The following is a 19,667-nucleotide window of genomic DNA, read 5'->3' as shown; positions in this document are numbered from 1 at the left end:
TTTTTGTGAACCGCCCAGAGAGCTTCGGCTATTGGGCGGTATAAAAATGAAATAAATAAATAAATAAACAAACATGCATCTGACAAAGTAGTTCTGTCTATAAAAGCTTATGGCACAATATATATGTTAGCCTTCAACATGCCACTGGACTTTTGTTGGTTTTGCTAACCCAGACTAACATGACTAGTTCTCTGTTAATAGCTTGAGAGACAGTCCCTAGTAGTATTTCATTTTCCTACTGCAACTACCGCTCGACTGCTCACTTACTCTTAGGGATATAATATGCTGATTAGTGAAGATACGAAATTGCAAGTTATTTTGATCGTGCTTAATATAATCCCCCCCAAAAAAAAATCGCATTCAGCTTCCTTACCTTTTTACTAAAGCTTCAGTATTAATAAGCACACTTATTAGGAAGTACTAAGCGGGACTTGGCTCTGAGTTATAAAGTTTATAATTGCACTGTAAAAGGTATCACTGTAAACCAAAACAATAGGTCCTAAGCACCAATAGCCAGAAGACATTGATTTTCCACAGTAAGAAAAGACAGAGGTGGTAGGAAATCACAAGAGAGTTACAAGAGGAAGACATTGGCCTCATCTACACCAAGCCAGAGATTGCACTATGAAAGCAGTATATAAAAGGCAGGAGCCACAACAAGGATACAGCAGCATGAAAGTGGTATATGGGCCCCAACAGTTGTCAATGCACTTCAATACCACTATAAAACAGTAGTGTGGCTCCTGCTTTTATATACTGCTTTCATAGTGCAATATCCTGCTTGGTGTAGATGAGGCCAGTGTCATGTGTAACCCCCATAAATAGTGTCATAGTCATAAATTCTGAAGTGCAGGCACTCTTGTCAGCCTGCATAGCTACACCGCCAAAGACAGTCCAAAAATGCAGGCTGGTGTGTTGATTCATCTCAACAAACCAGTTTTTGCAGTTTTCAACTCCACCAGAAGCAATAGTTGATTTGGCTGCATTGTTTTAAAAGAAATTCATGACTAAAGACTTCTCCACATGCACATAAATGCAAAACCTAATTGCCCTTTTTAAAACAAAAAGCAGTTTCAGGAGGGAACAATTTGAAGGAGAGAAGCAGCTGATGGGAGCATGGTGCTTAAACCTTTCCCTGCCTGCTCAACCCCCACCCAGCCAATTTCCAAACGCCTTGGATGAGACATGATTCCAAGGCAAGTATCTCTGCTTTGGAGATATTTGGACCACCTTCAATAGGAAGCTCTCCAGGTCTGAAGTGGTCCAAGGCAGAAAAGGTTCCTCTGGAGGCCTTGGACCCAAATTGATACCTTTTTTTGCACCTCCCACAAGCTCTCCATAACTGGAGAATACCAGTCAGAGGGGTGGAGAGAGGCAGAAGAGAGGGTGTAGCTTTGTGAATGATAGCTCTAGCTTCAAATCAGAGAATGACTTCATCAGGGCTGTCCATTCAGTCCTTGCAGGAAAGACATTGAAGTAACAGATTAGGTGTTTCAATGAATTCTGTTCTTTGCACATTGTATCTGACACAACCACAACTAATTGGGAGTTGGTGTCTGTTCCAGTGCTGCCTGTTCTGTGGATGGCTGCCACCCAAGTCTGGCCATCTTGTGAATGATTGGCTCACTATTGCTCACCCAGTCTCTTAAACATCAGCTATGTGGACTTTCACTGAGAGACTCCTCAATCAAGCTCTGCTCTATGGAACACCAGCACTTTCTCCCTAGCTACGCAGTACAAGGAGGGCACTACAGAAAGAGAGGATGCATCTTTCAATGAGAGAGGGCTTCTCAGCTCAGAAGTGAAGAGTGAGAAGGACCCAAACATAGTTGCTGGGAACACATGTAGGAGGATGCTGTTGCCCTCATGTCCTTCCCATGGGCATCTGGTTGGCCACTGTGCAAACAGTACGCTGGGCTAAATAGGCCTTTGGCCATTGCACTTCTTATGTTCTTCACCCTCTCTGGCTCTGCATGGAAGAGTAGAGGGATCAGATTCTGAGGGCTTCACAAGCAGAGGATTTTACAGTAGTGCTTGCTTTTGGGGGGGGGGGCGGTATAGACAGACAGATGTGGAACCACAGATTGCAATCCTATACCCACTTACCTGGAAATATACCCCACTGAATGTCTTCATAAAGTCTTGCCCACCAACCAACGTTTCAAGTAAATGGGTGTTTTCAATGCTTCATGCCTACATTCAGTTCCATAATGAGCTTGCACTTTACAGGCTCCATCACACCAGTGTTTTATCACACTCGTCATGCCTGGCTTGCCATTTAGCAACATGGTACTCACATGACGTCATGCCTGTCCTGCAGTCACCCCGCCTCTTCCCCTCCATTTTCTGTGTTTTCCTAGAGCGGGAAAAGCCCTGTTTATTTCCTCCATGTGGCATCAAAGCGCCCTTCCGCCCCCGTGTATTGCCGTCCTCGTGCTATGTCCTTTGTTGGGGGCGTGTGCTTTGAAGGGAAGTCTTGCTGATGAAAGAGGGTGGGGCGGTTCTCCTCCTCCAGCACATCATGTTGAATGAACGGGCTTGTGCTGATACAGTTGAACGACAAGAACCAATGAACTGGAGGGGGAAGGAGAAACGGCGGGGTGGGGTGGGAGAGCAAACAAGCAAAAGGAGATTTCACTGGTACAGTGGCGATACCACAAATTAGCTTGGCCCGCTAATGAAACAGAGGTGGAAATTGCGGAGGCAAACTGGGGGGGGGGGGGAGTAGGCGTGATGGAGCCCTATGTGCCTTCAGTGCCAATTGAGCAGAAAACAAAGTAAACACATTTTTAAAACCTCACATACTTTTGTTGTTTTTAATTCATAATACCTATCCTGAAAATTTGCAGCAAACTAACCTGGGGCACATTCATGCAAATTGCCCACAAAACCACAGATAAGGTAGGGTATCCCTTAAAAAAAAAAAAGGACCCAAACTTTAAAGGCTCACATTTGTCCGAACTTTAGCAACCTTCATCCCCTTAGAAAAGGCTACATACTTTTATCCAGTTCTGCCGCAAAATAAAAATAGGCATTTGTTTAACTTCCTATTATAATCAATAGAGAAGACATCTGAGGAGCATGAGGTGGCCTTCTGCACTGGCAATGTCATTCGGAGGCTCCTTCTGAAGCAGCTCCATATCTGAACCAACAAAGTGGATTCCAAGATGAATAATTCTTGCTGTGCACAGCCCTTCAATTTAAACCAAGGTTGGGGAAACTTTTTTCTGTTGATAGTCACATTCCCTCAGAGATAATATTTTGGGGGTTAACGCTGTCCAAAGCCAGTGGTGAGTGGTCCAGAACCAAAGTAGGCGGGATCATCCCTTTCTCTCTCATTCTGTCACCTCCTTCTCTCTCTCCCTCTTCCTTCCTGCCCAGCAGGCTGCCAGAGGAGGGACAGATCACTTTTGCAAAAAGTCTGAAATATTCACTTACATGAGGCTTTTGAAATTAGGCCGAGGGCTGCATGCAACCCTAGGGCCACAAGCTACCCCCCCTCCCCGATTTAAACCACTGATTTAAATTATAAAGTAAAAGCACAAATCTGAATCACGGTCAAACATGCTTACTAACTGGTTGCTGTAACACTTAATTTTATTACATTTGGATTTCATTTTAAATAGTGTTTTTTATGGATTGCTTAATATTCCTGAACTTTTAAAATAACAGAATTCCAATTTAAATTTTTAAAATCAGATTTTTAAAAGATGTAAAATTATTTTTTAATCAATACTGCTCCCAGGTCCTTTTTTTTTTAATGGAGGGCTAACAGGGTTTTGTTACACACATTTATGTATAACATGTAGTTAGACCGGTCAGGTAGATTATGATGACCCATTAAATTGCTTTCTTTTTTTTTTAGTTAAGTTCATGGAAAATAGCCAGGATATCAACACTCTTCATGTTTGGCATAATTCCCACCTACTTTTAATGTGCTTCTGATCAAGTTATCACTAGAATGTTATGAGTTCATTTTTATTTATTTATTTTTTTGCCCCAACTTTGAAAAAAACTGATTGCTTTGTCAAATAAGGATCTTTTCAGGAGGATAAGAATGCATAAGTGTGTGACTGGAACAAATGCAATTGGCAGAAATTTAGTAGCGACTGAACATTATAAGCCTTTGAGAACTGTATGGTTAGAATTCTCAACCGTACAGTTGGGAATTGAAAGGAAAAAACATCCATTAGTATTAGAAGAAAAACAATACCAAGGGATGACATTAAATGAAAATCTATTCCACTGAAGACTCATTCACATGAGATAACCACGCCATAGTGGACAATGTCTGCCTTCCCTAAGGACATACCTGGAGCATGATAAAAAGGTTGTCATGGAAAACATCAAGTAGGAGTTTCAAATGACTGGATAATTGGTGTTCCTACATTAAACATAGTTTGTGAATTAACACCTCTGCTGAGGATAGAAAGACAATTTAACCAAGATGTGCTTTTATTATGTGTGCAATATGCCATGGGGATGGGGGTGGAAATGCACTGAGGTTAATGCATTTAGGTGCTTCCATGATATCATAAGCAAATAATATCTGCAGAAAAGAAAGCCTAAACAAGAAACTCAAGATGCAAACTTCAAGTTAAATATTACATTTACTTTACTCATCTTGTCACTCATATCTCACACAGTAAATTTAACTTACATAATACTGACCTCTTTTCACATTTTTATGTATTGGCTATTTTGAAGTAATACACATTAGAGTTCCTTTTGCTTCTTCGCTTTTATATAGATACTATTTTATTAATAACTTTAAGGAACAGGTGGTTCCTTGTTATTTCCTTTCCATTGATTCCATGATTGCAACATAAACTATACTTGCTTACTCTTGGAGAAAATAAAGTGAAAATGCAAAATAAAATGGTATTGTTTCTTCTTTCACTTGCATCATATTTATGTACATGTACAAAGATACCCAACTGAACAAATTGTGTCAAAATATATACAAACACAACAATCTTCGCAAGTCACTTACCTGGTGATATGGTGCTGCTTTTTCCGCCAGAAAATTAGAAAAATGTGCTCTCCATACTGCTAAATTAGCTATTATTTTTACAAGCTCATATGTGCCAAAAACTTTCCAGTGGCACTAGTTTTGTCTATTAAAGTAGCTGGTACAAATGCGTAACTATTTTCTTATACTGATCTCTCAGTAATATATTCTGGTGGCAAAGTCAATTATTCATTGTGTGCAAAAAGCATCCTCTAGCATTTTTCAACAGAGAATTTTAAATGCTGGCTAGTTTTGGCACCCTGCACACACTTAAGCTAGTCTTTAAAGTTAGAAAATGAAATTGTATGTTTCTCATAATGTTACAGTATCTTTTAACAGTACAATCCTGCACACAATTTTACTTAGAAAGGTAAAAACATCATTTATTCAACCACTTTGATTTGGAACCTAAATTATACCAACTTAATACCTAAATAATCTCATTAATATGATAAATATCCCCGATTTATTGAATGAAAAGCAATTTCAAGTTAGAAAATGTACATGTTTCTCATAATATTCCAGTACGACACCTATAACTTTTTAAAAAGTGCAATGCATATATAACCAAAAGTAAGTCCCACTGTTCAATGGAGCTTAACTGCCAAATAAATGTGTTTGGGAATGTATCCTCGGTCTTCAATGAAACACGCTAAATATTTACTAAAGGTGTTCAGTCAATAACAATTTTCCTTGATTATTCTGAAATAATTATTTGGCACATATCTATGGCTCAGGCAATAGTGAGCTTGCTTATTTCTGTTGTCTGCGGAGTGCAAGCTGTCAGCAAATAACTAAGTGTTCAGTAATATAAATTTCAATAGAAAAGGCTCCATCCTGAGCAATGCTCTTTGACAAATTGTCTCTATTTGCCATACATACTGCAGCTGTCATCATGGGGTTCCCATCAATAAATAAAATGTCAATGCAACAATAAGCAGCAAGCAGAATGGAGAAGAGAAGGTCTGATAGGCAGCTGATGGCATAAAAATATCTTCATACTTGTAAATACTGACCACACGCTCTGAGACAGGTGGAGAATCTATGTCATGCCGAGTTATAGAACCTAAAATAGGAAAAGAACAGGAACAATATATATTAGCAATGTTGTTTAAACTGTTGATTATATATTTTTGGCCTACCAGTTAGTGTTCAAAATGGTCATCCTAATCCTTAAAAGAACTTTGTAACTTCAAGAACTGGGGCCCAAGTTTGGTTTTCCCCCCCAATGCTGGAGTGGGAGGTTTTACACAAAACATGAATTGCCAGGCCCCTATTTGCTAACTCACACATATGAGCTTCCCACTGATTTCATGGGGGAGGGGGAACACCACTGGGTGCATTCAGACAACACAATAGTCAATGGTGGTTAACAGTCAACTCCACAGTTGGTTATCAAGGGGGCACTCCCCAAATGACATGATTATAAACAACCATGGTGTGGATTAAAGCCAGCGTCAAGTTCACTATTAGTCAATGGTGTGTTTGATTGACACATCCCCCCTCTTCCCCCCCTCAGTTCTCCCACTGGAATCCCATCAGCCATTGCGAGTTCTGCCAGCTGGACTAGAGCTGCTTTGGTCACTCTTGCCAGGGGACTCTGTAGCTGCCAAAAATAACCAACTGTGTGCGACAAAATAGTCAAAGGTGCCAGACAAATGACACAATAACTAACGGTTGTTCAAATAATTAACTCTGCACAGCGCTGGTTATTCGTGTTAGTAATTTCAGCTGAATAACCAGCCTTGGTGTGAAAAAGTCCAGACAGACAACGCAATAACCAACTATTGACTATTTAACCCACCATTGGTTATCATGTCGTCTGGAACCATTATTATTATTATTATTATTTATTTATATAGCACCATCAATGTACATAGTGCAGTACAGAGTAAAACAGTAAATAGCAAGACCCTGCCGCATAGGCTTACAATCTAATAAAATCCTAGTAAAGCAATAAGGAGGGGAAGAGAATGGAAACAGGTCCAGGGTAGGGTAAGCAGGCACAGGGTAGGGAAAAACTAACAGTATAAAGTCTGCACAACATCAAGTTTTAAAAGCTTTAGGAAAAAGAAAAGTTTTTAGTTGAGCTTTAAAAGCGGCGATTGAACTTGTAGTTCTCAAATGTTCTGGAAGAGCGTTCCAAGCGTAAGGGGCAGCAGAAGAAAATGGACGGAGCCGAGCAAGGGAAGTAGAGGCCCTTGGGCAGGCGAGAAACATGGCATCAGAGGAGCGAAGAGCACAAGCGGGGCAATAGTGTGAGATGAACCAGTGACTGTGGGTTTAGGTGGCACTCTTGTAGAACAAGACCTTTTTTCTTTTTTCTTTCTCTCTTGTGGTAAGAAAGGGTGAGTCAATTCTGCATTTAAGACTCCTTTAAGTGTGTCTTAGAATGGAGAAGGGAGGGCAGATTGTCTGACACAAGGTGTGCAGAATGTATCCAAAGACCACCAAGGAATTTTCTCTGTTGTTTCTGTTGTAGACCAACTCCTAAGTGCTAGGCAGTTTCATGAGTGATTATTCTCCTATAATTTGCAAAATGGCACAGAAGACCTTTTGCAAACTATCTTGATTTGCTTTCCAAATCATTTCCAGATAGTAAATGTTTTTTGGTTTTCAAGGCTGTTCCACTCAAAGAACTGTTTCCATATTAATTTAACTGTCAAAGGAATCCCTGCATATCCAGAATGGAGCCCCTAACCAATGCAGGTGAATTCTACCGTGTGGTTCACGCGAGACCTTGACTGCAGGGCGTCAGCACTGCCTGAGAGGAAGTTTGGTGATGGCAGACAATCCATCTTTCAAGCAGCTTGTCCACCCTTACTAATCGAGGAACTCCTGGCAAGCTTCTTATGGGTCCCACTACTACTTAAAGTAATACAATTTACTGTGTAGTCATAGAAACATGAAAGAAGACCAACTTACCCTGAATTGCTGGGCCCCAAGCAAATAAATAGTACCAGCTCAGATGAAGATCTACAATTGTTTCATCTCTGGGAACCTTCACTGGACGTTTGAATCGACATGTTACACGATTGTTTTCAAAAATACCTTCTTCATCTCTGGCAGGATTCCTCTGGATCTCTTTTGCCCACTGACCAACATTGTAGAAATGATGTATTCTGACTCTTCCGTTGTCATCATGAACACAGGCCATGACATCATCTCCACCCTAAATTGAAAAACTAAGTAAGGATTCCACCGTGACATCATTTCTACCCAAGCAAAACCAAGATGATGTTCACCAGTAACTACGAGATGAATAATTAACACTTTAAACTTTCTTTTACTTCGTATAACTTGCCTTTTAGAACAATGTATAGGCCTGGGTAGAGAAATACCTCTGCATTTCTAGATATTAGCACAGATGCCACACCTTAAGACTATGAATTATATCTACATAAATAAATAAGGGTGCAATCCTATGCATGTTTAATCCACTCTTGTGCAGAAAAAGAGACTGGGGGAGCCAGACAAAGCCTCCTGCTTCAGCAAGTGGTAGCTGCCCTCTGCCTACACACTGTAAGTCAGTATCTCCTGCTAAATATATTATTTATATTATGCGGTATAAGAGATATTTCAGTCTTTTCTATATTTATGATTCTTCTCTATGTGATTTCTCTCTGTTTTGGACCAAGCTAGACAAGAGTAGTCATTTTTGTCATGCATGTATCTGTCCTGTTTATACATAAGCAGGGTGGATAGGTCCAATTTTAACTTCAAATGGATGCCTTGATGAGGAGAGCCGAATACTTTCCATCATCCATCACCCCAATTATTTTTCTCCCAGCCTGACTCTAACTTTAGAAGTGAGGTGGGCAGGAAGTACCTGAGGTTACTGAGAGTGCAAAGACAAGGTGGGAGAATTTTCAGGTCATCTCTTAAGGACACAGGAAACTGACTTATATTAAGTTAGACCATTAGTCCATCTAGCCCAATATTGTTGACATCCAGCTTTCCAGGCAGGAGTCTTTCCAGGCTCATGAAGAGCAGGCTCCCTGATTCAGACCTTCTCCCTCCAATGCATAAACAGCTATGGAGCTGACAGTGGTTCAACAGAGAAGTCAGAGCCAAGGAGTGCTACAGCCTTTGTGTTCCCCTCACTGTGTGAGTTATTGAACGCCCAAATAGGCTAAAGAGATGGGAACTGATTAAGGAAATATAGAGTACATTTGTCAGTCAAAAAGAAAGGAGGGGGATACTTTGAACTGTATGGTTCCCAGAATAACATAAAAGCACTGCTATCTCATGTTTCCATTAGAGCTGCGCACAGAAAAATAATTGCCTTGGAAACTGCCTTGCTGGCATGAATAGTGGGCTGCAAGAGCTTGGAGGCTCGGATAGACATTGCATTTTGCGTTATAATTGAGGGGAAGGCTTGGCTCAGCTGGTTTTCTGAAGTCTTGGAAGTCTTCGCCATTGACTAGAATAGGAAAAACCAACAAACACCTATAATATTTTTATTTTTGGCTGAACTGGATGAAATTAGCAAGCATGTTGGCCCCTTCTGAGGGGAACAAATGTTAAATTTCAGATGGGTAGGTAGGTATCTCTAAAGTGTGACAGTTGTTTTAAAAATGGGAAAATTAACAAATACTATTATTATTTCATTTTTTGGCAAAACTAGATGAAATAAACACAGTAGCTCCTTGGGGGTGAGTGGGGGATGAAGCTTGCCAAATATCAGACAAATAGGTGTAGTTTTTGTGCTAGGCACTTTGAAAATCTGAGTTTAAAAAGCAAATAGGGATGGGTCATCCTTTCTAGTCCACCATGGCCTAACCATACAGGTGGCTACTTCTACCCGCCCCCCTCTACGCTACCTCCTGCTCACTCTCTCGCTCTTCGCTCTAGTGTTTACTGCTACCTCTCGTACTCTGCTACTTCTCTTGGTCTGTTACCTCTTTCATACATGCTCTCTCTCACACATGCATGCACTCTCTCTTGCTCTGCCACCTCTCACATGCACACTGTCCCACTCTGCTACCTCCTGCACACACTGTTTCGTGCACTCTATCTCTCACTCGCTGTGCTACCTGTAGAGACGTAAAATTTCCAGAAATGTTGAAGCCATGGAAAAAAACTGTTTTTCCCCCAGAAAAAAATGGCAATTTTTAGAAAAAATTGAAATAAAGCAATATTAGGAATTTTTACAGATTGAAAGCTACTTTGTTACTTTAGGAACATAAAACGTAATTATGTCCAAGTTGGTTTGGCATAAAATTATTACATTTGGTATATTAAAAGTAATTCAAACAATTATTACAAACTGAATTAATTTATTTTTAAAAATTACCTTTTTGGTAACAAATGGAGCTACAAGCTCTTGAACTGTTACGAACACCTGAACTGTAAGGAACCTCTTTGGTTTTGCCAGTTTATGAGCAGGCAAAAAATAATTTAAAACAACAACAGAGGAAGCCATCAACATTAGTAACGAAGAAAATTATTTATGTCTCCGCTAATCCTCCACAGTGTCAAGCAGACATAAAGCCCCCATTCCCATAAAAAGAACTGAGAAAAAGGGGGGGGCAAGATTCAATGAATATGCATGAAATTTAATCAGACTCATTTCCTGAGCTATAGCTATCACTATCAGTTTCAGTCTCTGCTTCAGTGGCAGTGCCCCCTAGAGGCAGAAATGCATCGTGCTCTCGCATTTGAGAGTTGTAGTCTCAGTTTGCAACCTAGGTCTTGCTTGTCCTCAGTGCACAGAAATTGTAATAATCTAATACTATACACAGTTTTTAGAAATCATTTGGAGTAAACATCTGAACACCTTATCTTAAACATTTTATTCATCATGCTAAAATAAAACATCTCATAATCCAATTTTTCTTCATTTCACCCCCCCTCAACTTTTCGGGGGGGGGAAAAGGCTTCGGGGGAGGGAACAGGGGGAAATGTTTTTTCCCCTAATTTTTCCAGGTTTTTTTCCAGGCCTTCACATCTCTAGCTACCTGTCACTCTCTCCCACTTTGCTACTCTCACACTCTGCTTTCCCTCTCTCTTGTGCTCACATTCTCCTTCTCTTTCTCTCTCTCTGCCCAATAGTACACTCCACACCAGCCCTTTCTTCAGCAAAGGCCATGTGTGTGTTGTGCAGGAGCGTGTTGGACTGCTGGCTTGGAGGCACCTGGGGCATCTCTGACTAGCGGAACCTAACCAGCCACTCTCCCATCAGCCCTTCCTACAGGAAAGTATGTAGGGCAGATTTGGGCACCATCAATTTGAGGCACTTGGGACTCCTCTAGGCAACTTTACATAGGCTGCTACCTCATCCCTCCCAAAAGCACTGTAAGTATAATAAGAGTCCTGGTAACTTAATTTCTTATTAGAAGCTAGAGCTGTCAGTCACAAAGCTACACCACCACCCCTCTTCTGCCTCCCTATTATCCACTTGGGGATTTCCATTTATGGATAGCTTGGGAGAGTTTCAAAAATGCACTAACAGAGATAAAACTGCACTAACTGCATTTCTCAACTGCACTAACAGTTGAGAAATGACAACACCCTTCCAAGCCTCCTGTTCAGATTTGAATCCTTAGATCCAGTCCACTTCACCTCAGCCCACCTTGGATCTGAGCCACCTTGGAATCAAATGCAGTCTGAATATATCTAAGCAGGGATACTCAACTAGGATTCCTGCCTCACCTGAGGCTGTTGCACAGCCCTAGTTTTCATCTCCCATTTGCTTGAGCATCCAGTGTAAAAATAAGCAAATGAAACTTGGGCATAAATTGAGAATGGTTTTGCTCATAACTTTTTCCCCCTTCCCTTTGACTAGTATCAGGTTGGCCATTCCAAACCCATCTATACAAGCTGTGCAAATGGTTACATCTGCCACATTAGTTACACTTTTATTCATATGTCCTTTCTTTCTCAAAAACAAATCAATGCTTACTTGAAGTCAAAATACTTTCTTACCATTTTCTTATCTGAGGAAAATCCCACAGCCACCCAGCCATCTGTCTCAGCGCTCAACTCAAACTCTATGTCAGCTCCTATTCTGCGATAACTGAGAAAGTAATCACAGGTCTCTGCATTACATCCTGGTTTACCATACCTACATGTGACAGAGGAAACAAAATATAACTTCTTGCAATTCAGAGATAGACTAAGAACATTATTCTTGAAGTTTACCTACTCCAGCTAAACAAAATTTGCTACTGACATGGGACTCAATCTCCACAAAATTATCCACTTCTATGTCCCACTGAAATGTGTTTTCTTTTAAGCAAGTATTAAAAATACCCTGCCTTTCTAGGCAAAATGCTCACTCAAGGCAGTTCACAATAAGAAAGAAAAATATAACATTAAAAAAAAAGATAAATCAAAAATCAAAACAGTAGAGCAAAAAAAGCAATCAGAAGAAAATTAAGTAAAAACTTGTCTACTTAAATAATTTTTAATGCCTGCTTAAAAATGGACAATGGGGTGGGGATAGGCAAACCTCTCTGGGGAGAATATTCCATAATATGAGTGCCACAATGGAAACAGCCCTTTCTTTCATCCTCACCAATCAACCTTTTGTCAGAGCTTCAGCCTGGTTCATATGGAAAGAGGAAATTCCTGAGATACTCTGGTCCCTGATTATTTTACTTCTACCAGTGAGTAGTATGCAAGATAGATTTCCATCTCCAGTAAAATTGCATGCTGTTAGACTCAGGTTTACAATGTAACAGCCATAAATATATGCTAATTGAAAACATTTATTTAAATCATCCATGGAGAGTCCCTGTTTGCAATCCTGGATTTCAATATTTACAAACTAACAAATAAACCTATGCTATTCATACCAACCTAAAGCATCCTTTCGTTTTTCCACAGTCATCCACTCTAATTTTTGCAAATGGATCCACCGGAGGAGCAGTAGGGAAAGGATATCCTTGAAGAATCAGAAGAAATAATTAAATAATGAATGCCGTGCAATGTACTTCCATAGTACTAGAAAACAAATTATGATTTTAACAGCAATCTGTTGTGTTTAGGTATTACTCTGCAGAGTGGCATGTATGCATGCTTTTATTGTTTTCTTATTTCCCTGTGGCGCAGAGTGGTAAGCAGCAGTTACTGCAGCCAAAACTCTCCCCACAGCCTGAGTTCGATCCCAGCGGAAGCTGGTTCTCAGGCAGCCGGCTCAGGTCGACTCAGCCTTCCATCCTTCCGAGGTCGGTAAAATGAGTACCCAGCTAGCTGGGGGAAAGGTAACTGCGACTGGGGAAGGCAATGGCAAACCGGCCCGCTACAGTCTGCCAAGAAAACATCAGCAAAAGCAGGCATCCCTCTAGGAGTCAGCAATGACTCAAGTGCTTGCATGACAGGTTCCTTTCCTTTCCTTATTTCCCTTTAGGGTCTAGATGGAAAGCACAGTCCCAACCAAACTCAACATAATTTGGGAGATTTATGATGATTAAGACCTCCTTTTAAAATATTTAGTAGCCAGCACTGGAAATAGATAAACTGGATTGGGGTTATGGCCCTGGGGATCTTAATTTTTTCCCATGTGCCATTTTCCTAGTGAAAATTTTCCCTGAGAATTTGCTATTTACCTTGAGATGGAAAACATACAAGAACCCATAATGGGTAGAGGGATAGAAGATGCAGGAAACTATGAAAGAAGGTAGTGGGAAAGGGCTGAAAAAGCAGTGAGCCTAAGGAAGCACGGGGGGTTAAGAAAAAGGGGACGTTCCACAGGAAAGAGGAAAAGGACAGAGGGAAGACCCTGGACGAGAAGAAAAACTAGAAAAGAATTTAGTAGGACAGAAGTGCGGAGAATCAGAAGTGAAAAATCATATTGTAGCACATACACTATTTCAGGACACAGTGCTTATCCAAGTTTGGTTCCATTTCAGATCATGAAAGTATATTGGGAGATTGTGTTGTCTAATAACTGCTTCAAATGTTTTAAAAATGTCACCTGTGTAGGAAACTGATTTATAATATTTCAAACAACTCTTAGTTCTTCTTGGGACAAGAGCCAACTTCTGCCTTTGTTAATTTACATTTCTTTGCTATGGAGTCACTATAATCACTCTATATCAATGCTTTTCTGTATTCTATTACACCCAAAGCAGTTCAAAACAAAGCATGAGAAAACAATGATCATATAAATACATCTAAACATGTACAAGTACATTGTTATCCATAGATCTTTATTTATTATTACATTTTTATACTGCCCAATAGCAGAAGCTCTCTTTTCTCTAGAAAAGATAATTCAAAATGATTTCATAATAGATACATAATGAAAACCACACAGCAGTATCCAAACAACTCATTCATAATTCATTACTAACAGGAAAGGAGTGAGATACCCTCCATCTCAGAAGGTGGTAGTCGCAGAATGAGCTTTTTAAAAGAACTGAAAAGGGAAACAGGTGCAGTCCTCAGTCAAGGTGCTGCAGGAACATGGTAAAACATTGCCTGGCCTAGTTGGTAAATGGCAAACGCTCTCTCCTCTGTCAGGGTGGTCAAAATTGTGATGACACATCTTTCCCACTGTATTTTACAAAAGGTATCAAACTAACTGCTCAGCATTTTGAACAGTGCCAAGGTTGCTAGATTTGCTGCTTCATTCATAAAAATATGGAATATTCCAGTCCAGTTCACCTTTATTGTCAAACAATGAACTCTTCATCACAAGGGGAAACTATTTCTAAACACTTTTAAAAAAGCCTAAATAGTAAACATGCCATATAACATTCCAAACAAGTCATAATAGCTACAGATGTACTGTGTGAGCTTTGTGGCTGTCTTTGCATCCATAGCAACCAAACCTACATTCTTCAAAACCATGTTGAAATCAGTATAGTGATCAGTTTCACCCAATGGCTGTAAACTACACATTTATCTTTTTCAGACCCTCGTAGGCACAAAAGAACTTTACAAAACAGAAAAATATATTAAGCTAAGAATATTGTAACCTAAGTAGGTTGCAAACATAGTTGAGTAGAAGGATGGGCATAAAACAAGCACAGCAATTAGCTACAAATTATCACACAAGAGTTTTATTAGGAAGAAGGTTGCCCTTCATTATTTCGAAGAATAATCATGCTACCTACTTTGCCTCAAAGACAGTATACAAGGTTCCTAACTAAGGGGTCCTTCAGACGGGAGATTTTTTTGTGTGATCATCATGGTTTGGTTACTGATTTTCCTGTGTGCTTTACACAACACTGTTGCCATGCAGTTGTCATCCTACTTCTTCCCCCCACGTTTTGCGTGTTGTTTTGCTACGAGGAAAATGTACTTTTCGGCAGTCATGCAATGAAACCTCCATCATTTCCCCATGAAATCCACCCCATCACACCATGTCCTGCTTGAGCAGGCAAGTGTTGGGCGGTGCAGTATTGACGAGGATCAGTGTCTCCTCCTGCCCCTCCGCTCCTGCTCAGCTCCATATTTCAGGAATGCCTAAGCAGATGGGCAATGGGGAGAAGGATGTGAGCACATACAACCCATTTCTATTTGATTCCCTGTCCCAGTGTACACTCAAATGAGAAAAGTTACTGATTGCTTTTACAGGGACAATACTGACTTGCACGTGCGGGGCAGAGCGGGGAGACGGGCTTCTGAAGACACAGACTTCTGAACTTGCGAAGAATCAGTGCTTACAATGAGAAGGAGGTTGGTCTGCTCTGCACGTAATGCCCAGAAAACTTTAAGCCCTTTCTATTCACTCTCCATAGGAGAGAAGACATGTTCCATTTCATGCTGAGAGAGGAGAGGCTATGCCAGAGAGGTGGATGTCCAATGCAAACTTACCCAATTAAATTCAATGGGACTTATTTCTAGTAGATATGTCGGACTGCAGAGTGTCAATTGAAATAACATGCATCCTCTCCTGCAGGCACCTCAAAACATCCTACAGGTATTGCTTAACACTACAGCAGTGGGACATTAATATCAAATACCGCCATAGTAGCTGATACTACAACTCCATTGATATCTGCACACAGAGTAATGATAACTTAAAACATGTATTTCAAAAGTGACACACTGTGGTGTGACTGTACATATGTATTCATTCTCTGGAGATAGGCAAAGTCATGGGCATGTGCTTGGTGGTGGGTTCTATACAGTATTTAATTTCTAAAATGAAAGACGAATAAATCCACATGGAGATGACATCTTTTGATTTGAAAGCTCTTCTAGATGTGGCAGGGTTGTTTGTCAGCTGCTTTATCATAAGTGGCTACAGGTATAATCCTAATTCCACTTTCCTAGACTAAAGTCCCTCTGAACACAATAGCCCTTACTTCTGACTGTGCATGCATAATACAAGACTGGTGTGTTAACCAGAAATTCCCCGATTCAAATGTCACTTCTGTCATGAACTCACTAGATTGTCTCTGGTGAGCTATTCCAAGTGTTTCCAAATGGAGGATTCCTAGCACTTCCAGTCAAAAAGCACTGTGCACCCATTCTCTTTTTTCCACTTTAACTGATTTTTTTCTGATAAGAAAAAAGACAGCAGCAGCATGGGGAAACCTGGAAGAGTTAGACATAGAAGTTGTCATCAGATTGGATCCAGAATCCACCAGCCACAAGAGACAGGGACCTTTTTGCAAGAGGAAGCACTCTGCTCATAGAAGGTCCCTCCGCCCAGTTTTTAGGGATCCCTTTTCCTTCCCTTAACACCATATCTCACCTCATTCAGCAGAGTCTCCCGACTCTCTGTGTTGCATTTTCAAGCGGTTGGAGGTAGGCATAGTTTGGCACCTGCCAAAGGCCCACATTCCAGCAGGGCCCCACTGACAAGATCTCCCCCGACTTGCTCCCCTTCTTCACCCTTGCAACCTACCTGCTTGTTCACCTGCCACTCACTCTGGCCCAGATAATGGAGGTGAGGAGGCGGAGTAGCAGATGCCACTGGTGGCAATGGCCGTGACAAGGTAGATTTATTCAGGGAGGGGACACATTGAGGGTGTCTTGCAGCAGTCAATACTGATACCTGTTTATTCAAACCTAGCACTGTTATAACTCTGACCAGTAGGAGTAGCTTTAAAACCATAGAACCTGTTTTGCAATGTTTTCTCCACTTTCCCTGCTCTTTCCTCACATTGATTTTTCTGGGATTTGTGGCCAGGAAAATACCCTAGAAAAAAGCCATGACCTTCTCTACTTCTCCAGTCACATTTTTCTCTTTTTTTGGCAGCTACATGCCATCGAAGGTCTGCATGGAGTCAGCAAACTCAGAGAGAGAGAGAGAGGGAACTGAAACAGCAGTATGCCTTCCCATTTCCCCAGCAACTGCATTACTATACTGAGAGGTTTGTGTCATGCACTTGCATGACACACATGATCTTTCAAACTCTTTTGAAATTAGGACACTATACATTTGTGTAAGTCACTTGATCATATTATAAACATGGTGGACACTGCACTGTATTCATTAGCATGTGACCCCCCACCCCAGAGCAACAATTGTAGTTTGAAAGATTACCAAGTACTGTGGTGCCTCAGGCATAAAAGGGGCTCTAGTATTGATCCACTCCATATGTGTTCATGAAAAAAGTGAGATTTGAATCAGGGAATTTCTGGCAGCACTCTCTCTTTCTCTGTTTCAGCCCCTCAATCTGCAATATGGAGACAACAGTAAACTACTTTTACAGGGTTGCAATAAGATAACATGATGCACTTTAAACACACTAAAGCACTATGTAAGATGTATCTACTATAAATTATATATATAATACTAAGCATTATCTTATTTCTCATTCAGTTCAAATGTGTTCCACTCATAAGCCAAGTTCATATAAATGTGTGTATAATTTAAATGTCAAATCATCAAGACAAGCAGCATTAAGACTTACTTCTTTTCTCTGGGCTTTTCTCCAACGTATTTCATTGGACTGTTCTGGGGTTTTAGCTGCAATTGGGTTTAGATTTTAGTATGTCTAGCCTCTTATTGCTGGCGTTAGTTGATTTTATTGATTTTACTGTTTTATCATCGGATTTCATTATATGGAATTTTATTGTGTAGATCACCTTGAGGGCTTTTTGCCCTTAAATGCAGCCTAGAGATATTTAAATAAATCAAAAATGGGTTTTTTTTTAAAAAAAATCGAAATGAACAATATTATTAATCAAAATCATAAATTCCAATCCCAGGGAAATCCTAATAACAAGTGTATGGTGTTCATAAAACCCGGCCTTCGCCAAGTATGCTAAATATTATTAACATCCTTACTCAGCGGAGAGGGGAAAGGCAGTCAGTCTGCACGTTCTCAAAATCACTCTCTTTATTAGACCTTTGCTTTGAAGGAACAAAATAGGATCCTGGCTCCAGGGGAGATGCCGTGTGCGCTGACCTCTCTGTGCGCTGTCCGGACAAGCAGCCTCAAGTTTAAAAGGTGCCGGACTACTTTCAGGGATGGGTTTCAGGTGGGTTGGACGTCCTTCCTATGACGCAGCGATTTGCCCGCCCGCCAACTGAGTCCGGTTCCATGGTAACCGTTTTGGCCGTTAGGAATCGAGCGGGCCCTGGGTTCTAATGGAGGGGAGGGGAGGGGAGCTGTCAGGAAAGCATCTCCCTTTCCCCACACCCCCATCCCGAAACTGAGGTCTCCTCACAGAAGGCGACGACGACGACGCCCCCCGCAACCTGTCAGAATGGGACACACATTCTCTGCCCCACTTCATAGACCGCGGGTCCTACTGCCCCCGCACTTCAAGGCTTAGCCGTGGGTAGCGAAAAGACTGGAGAGTGCCTTTGAGCATGTGCAGAGTGCATCCCTCGCCCCAGCTTTTCCGTCCCCACCCAGCCAGTCAGTGACCCTCCTGAAGCCGGGCAGCGACTTATCCACGGCGCCGGCAGGTTGGCGGAGGGCGTGCGGGCCTTCAAGTAGGATTCCCGCCCCCCAGAAGACCTTCCCGCTCCCGGCCGGGGCCTGCTCGTCCCTCAGGCGGCCGCTCACCCTCGTCGGAGAGGAAGCGCATGTCGTAAAACTCGCTGGCGAAGGTGCCGTACGAAGAGTCGTGGTGCTGATGCGGCTCGTCAGGTTGGGCCCCGCCCGGGTCGGCGTCCCTCCCGCGGCCGCCCGCGGCCCTCGCGCCGCTGCTCTCCTCAGCCGGGTTGGCCCAAGAGGACGAGGTGGCGGCGGGGCCGGCCAGCAGCAGCAGCCAAGTCGCCCGGTGGAGCCAGCGCAAGGCTGCAGCAGACGCGGCCATGGCGGCCTCCAACCCGAGCCGGCTTCGTGCGCCGGCGCCTCAGCCGCCTCCGCCTGCGCTTGCGGAGCTCCTCTACCCCCACCCCCTTGCAAGGCTTCATTCACGCTAGGGGGGCTTGGCCCCAGGAGCAGTTTTCAAGCACCGGGCCTCAGCTCCGGAGAATAACAAAGAGGGCTTTGAACATGTGCAGAGTGCCTTGCCCTCACCACCACTGACAGACCGCAAACAGAGCACACGCAAGCACCTGAGGTTTAAAATGTGCATGTGCTGCTGTTTTCAAAAAATCGTTTAACGAAGGGTAGAAAACTGAACATGCATGATGATAATAACTATTCTAGAAGGGTAGTCCTGTTAGTCTTTAGCTTTTAAAGCTTTGTAGCACCTTAAAGACTAAGTTTTATTATGGCATACACTTTAATGGAGTAGAGTTACAGTGCAATCCTATCTACTCAGACATCATCATTATTATTATTATTATTAT

General features: G+C 41.7%; 1 protein-coding gene across 1 annotated transcript; it reads right to left on the bottom strand.

Annotated features, from left to right (window-relative positions):
• Positions 1-4,619: 4,619 nt before the first annotated feature.
• On the bottom strand, positions 4,620-19,212 carry FRRS1L (ferric chelate reductase 1 like). Its single transcript, XM_063116461.1, has 5 exons — positions 18,934-19,212; positions 12,815-12,899; positions 11,939-12,077; positions 7,937-8,183; positions 4,620-6,077 (listed from the first exon to the last, which is right to left on the bottom strand). Exons 1-5 carry the CDS (start codon positions 19,184-19,186, stop codon positions 5,905-5,907), a joined length of 897 nt encoding a protein of 298 aa, XP_062972531.1. The 5' UTR covers positions 19,187-19,212; the 3' UTR covers positions 4,620-5,904.
• Positions 19,213-19,667: the final 455 nt, after the last annotated feature.

The sequence above is a fragment of the Elgaria multicarinata genome, chromosome 1, assembly GCF_023053635.1.
Source record: "Elgaria multicarinata webbii isolate HBS135686 ecotype San Diego chromosome 1, rElgMul1.1.pri, whole genome shotgun sequence".
Lineage (NCBI taxonomy): Eukaryota > Metazoa > Chordata > Lepidosauria > Squamata > Anguidae > Elgaria > Elgaria multicarinata.
The sequence above is the reverse complement of the archived record's forward strand: the minus strand, read 5'-3'. Positions and strand labels throughout refer to the sequence as shown.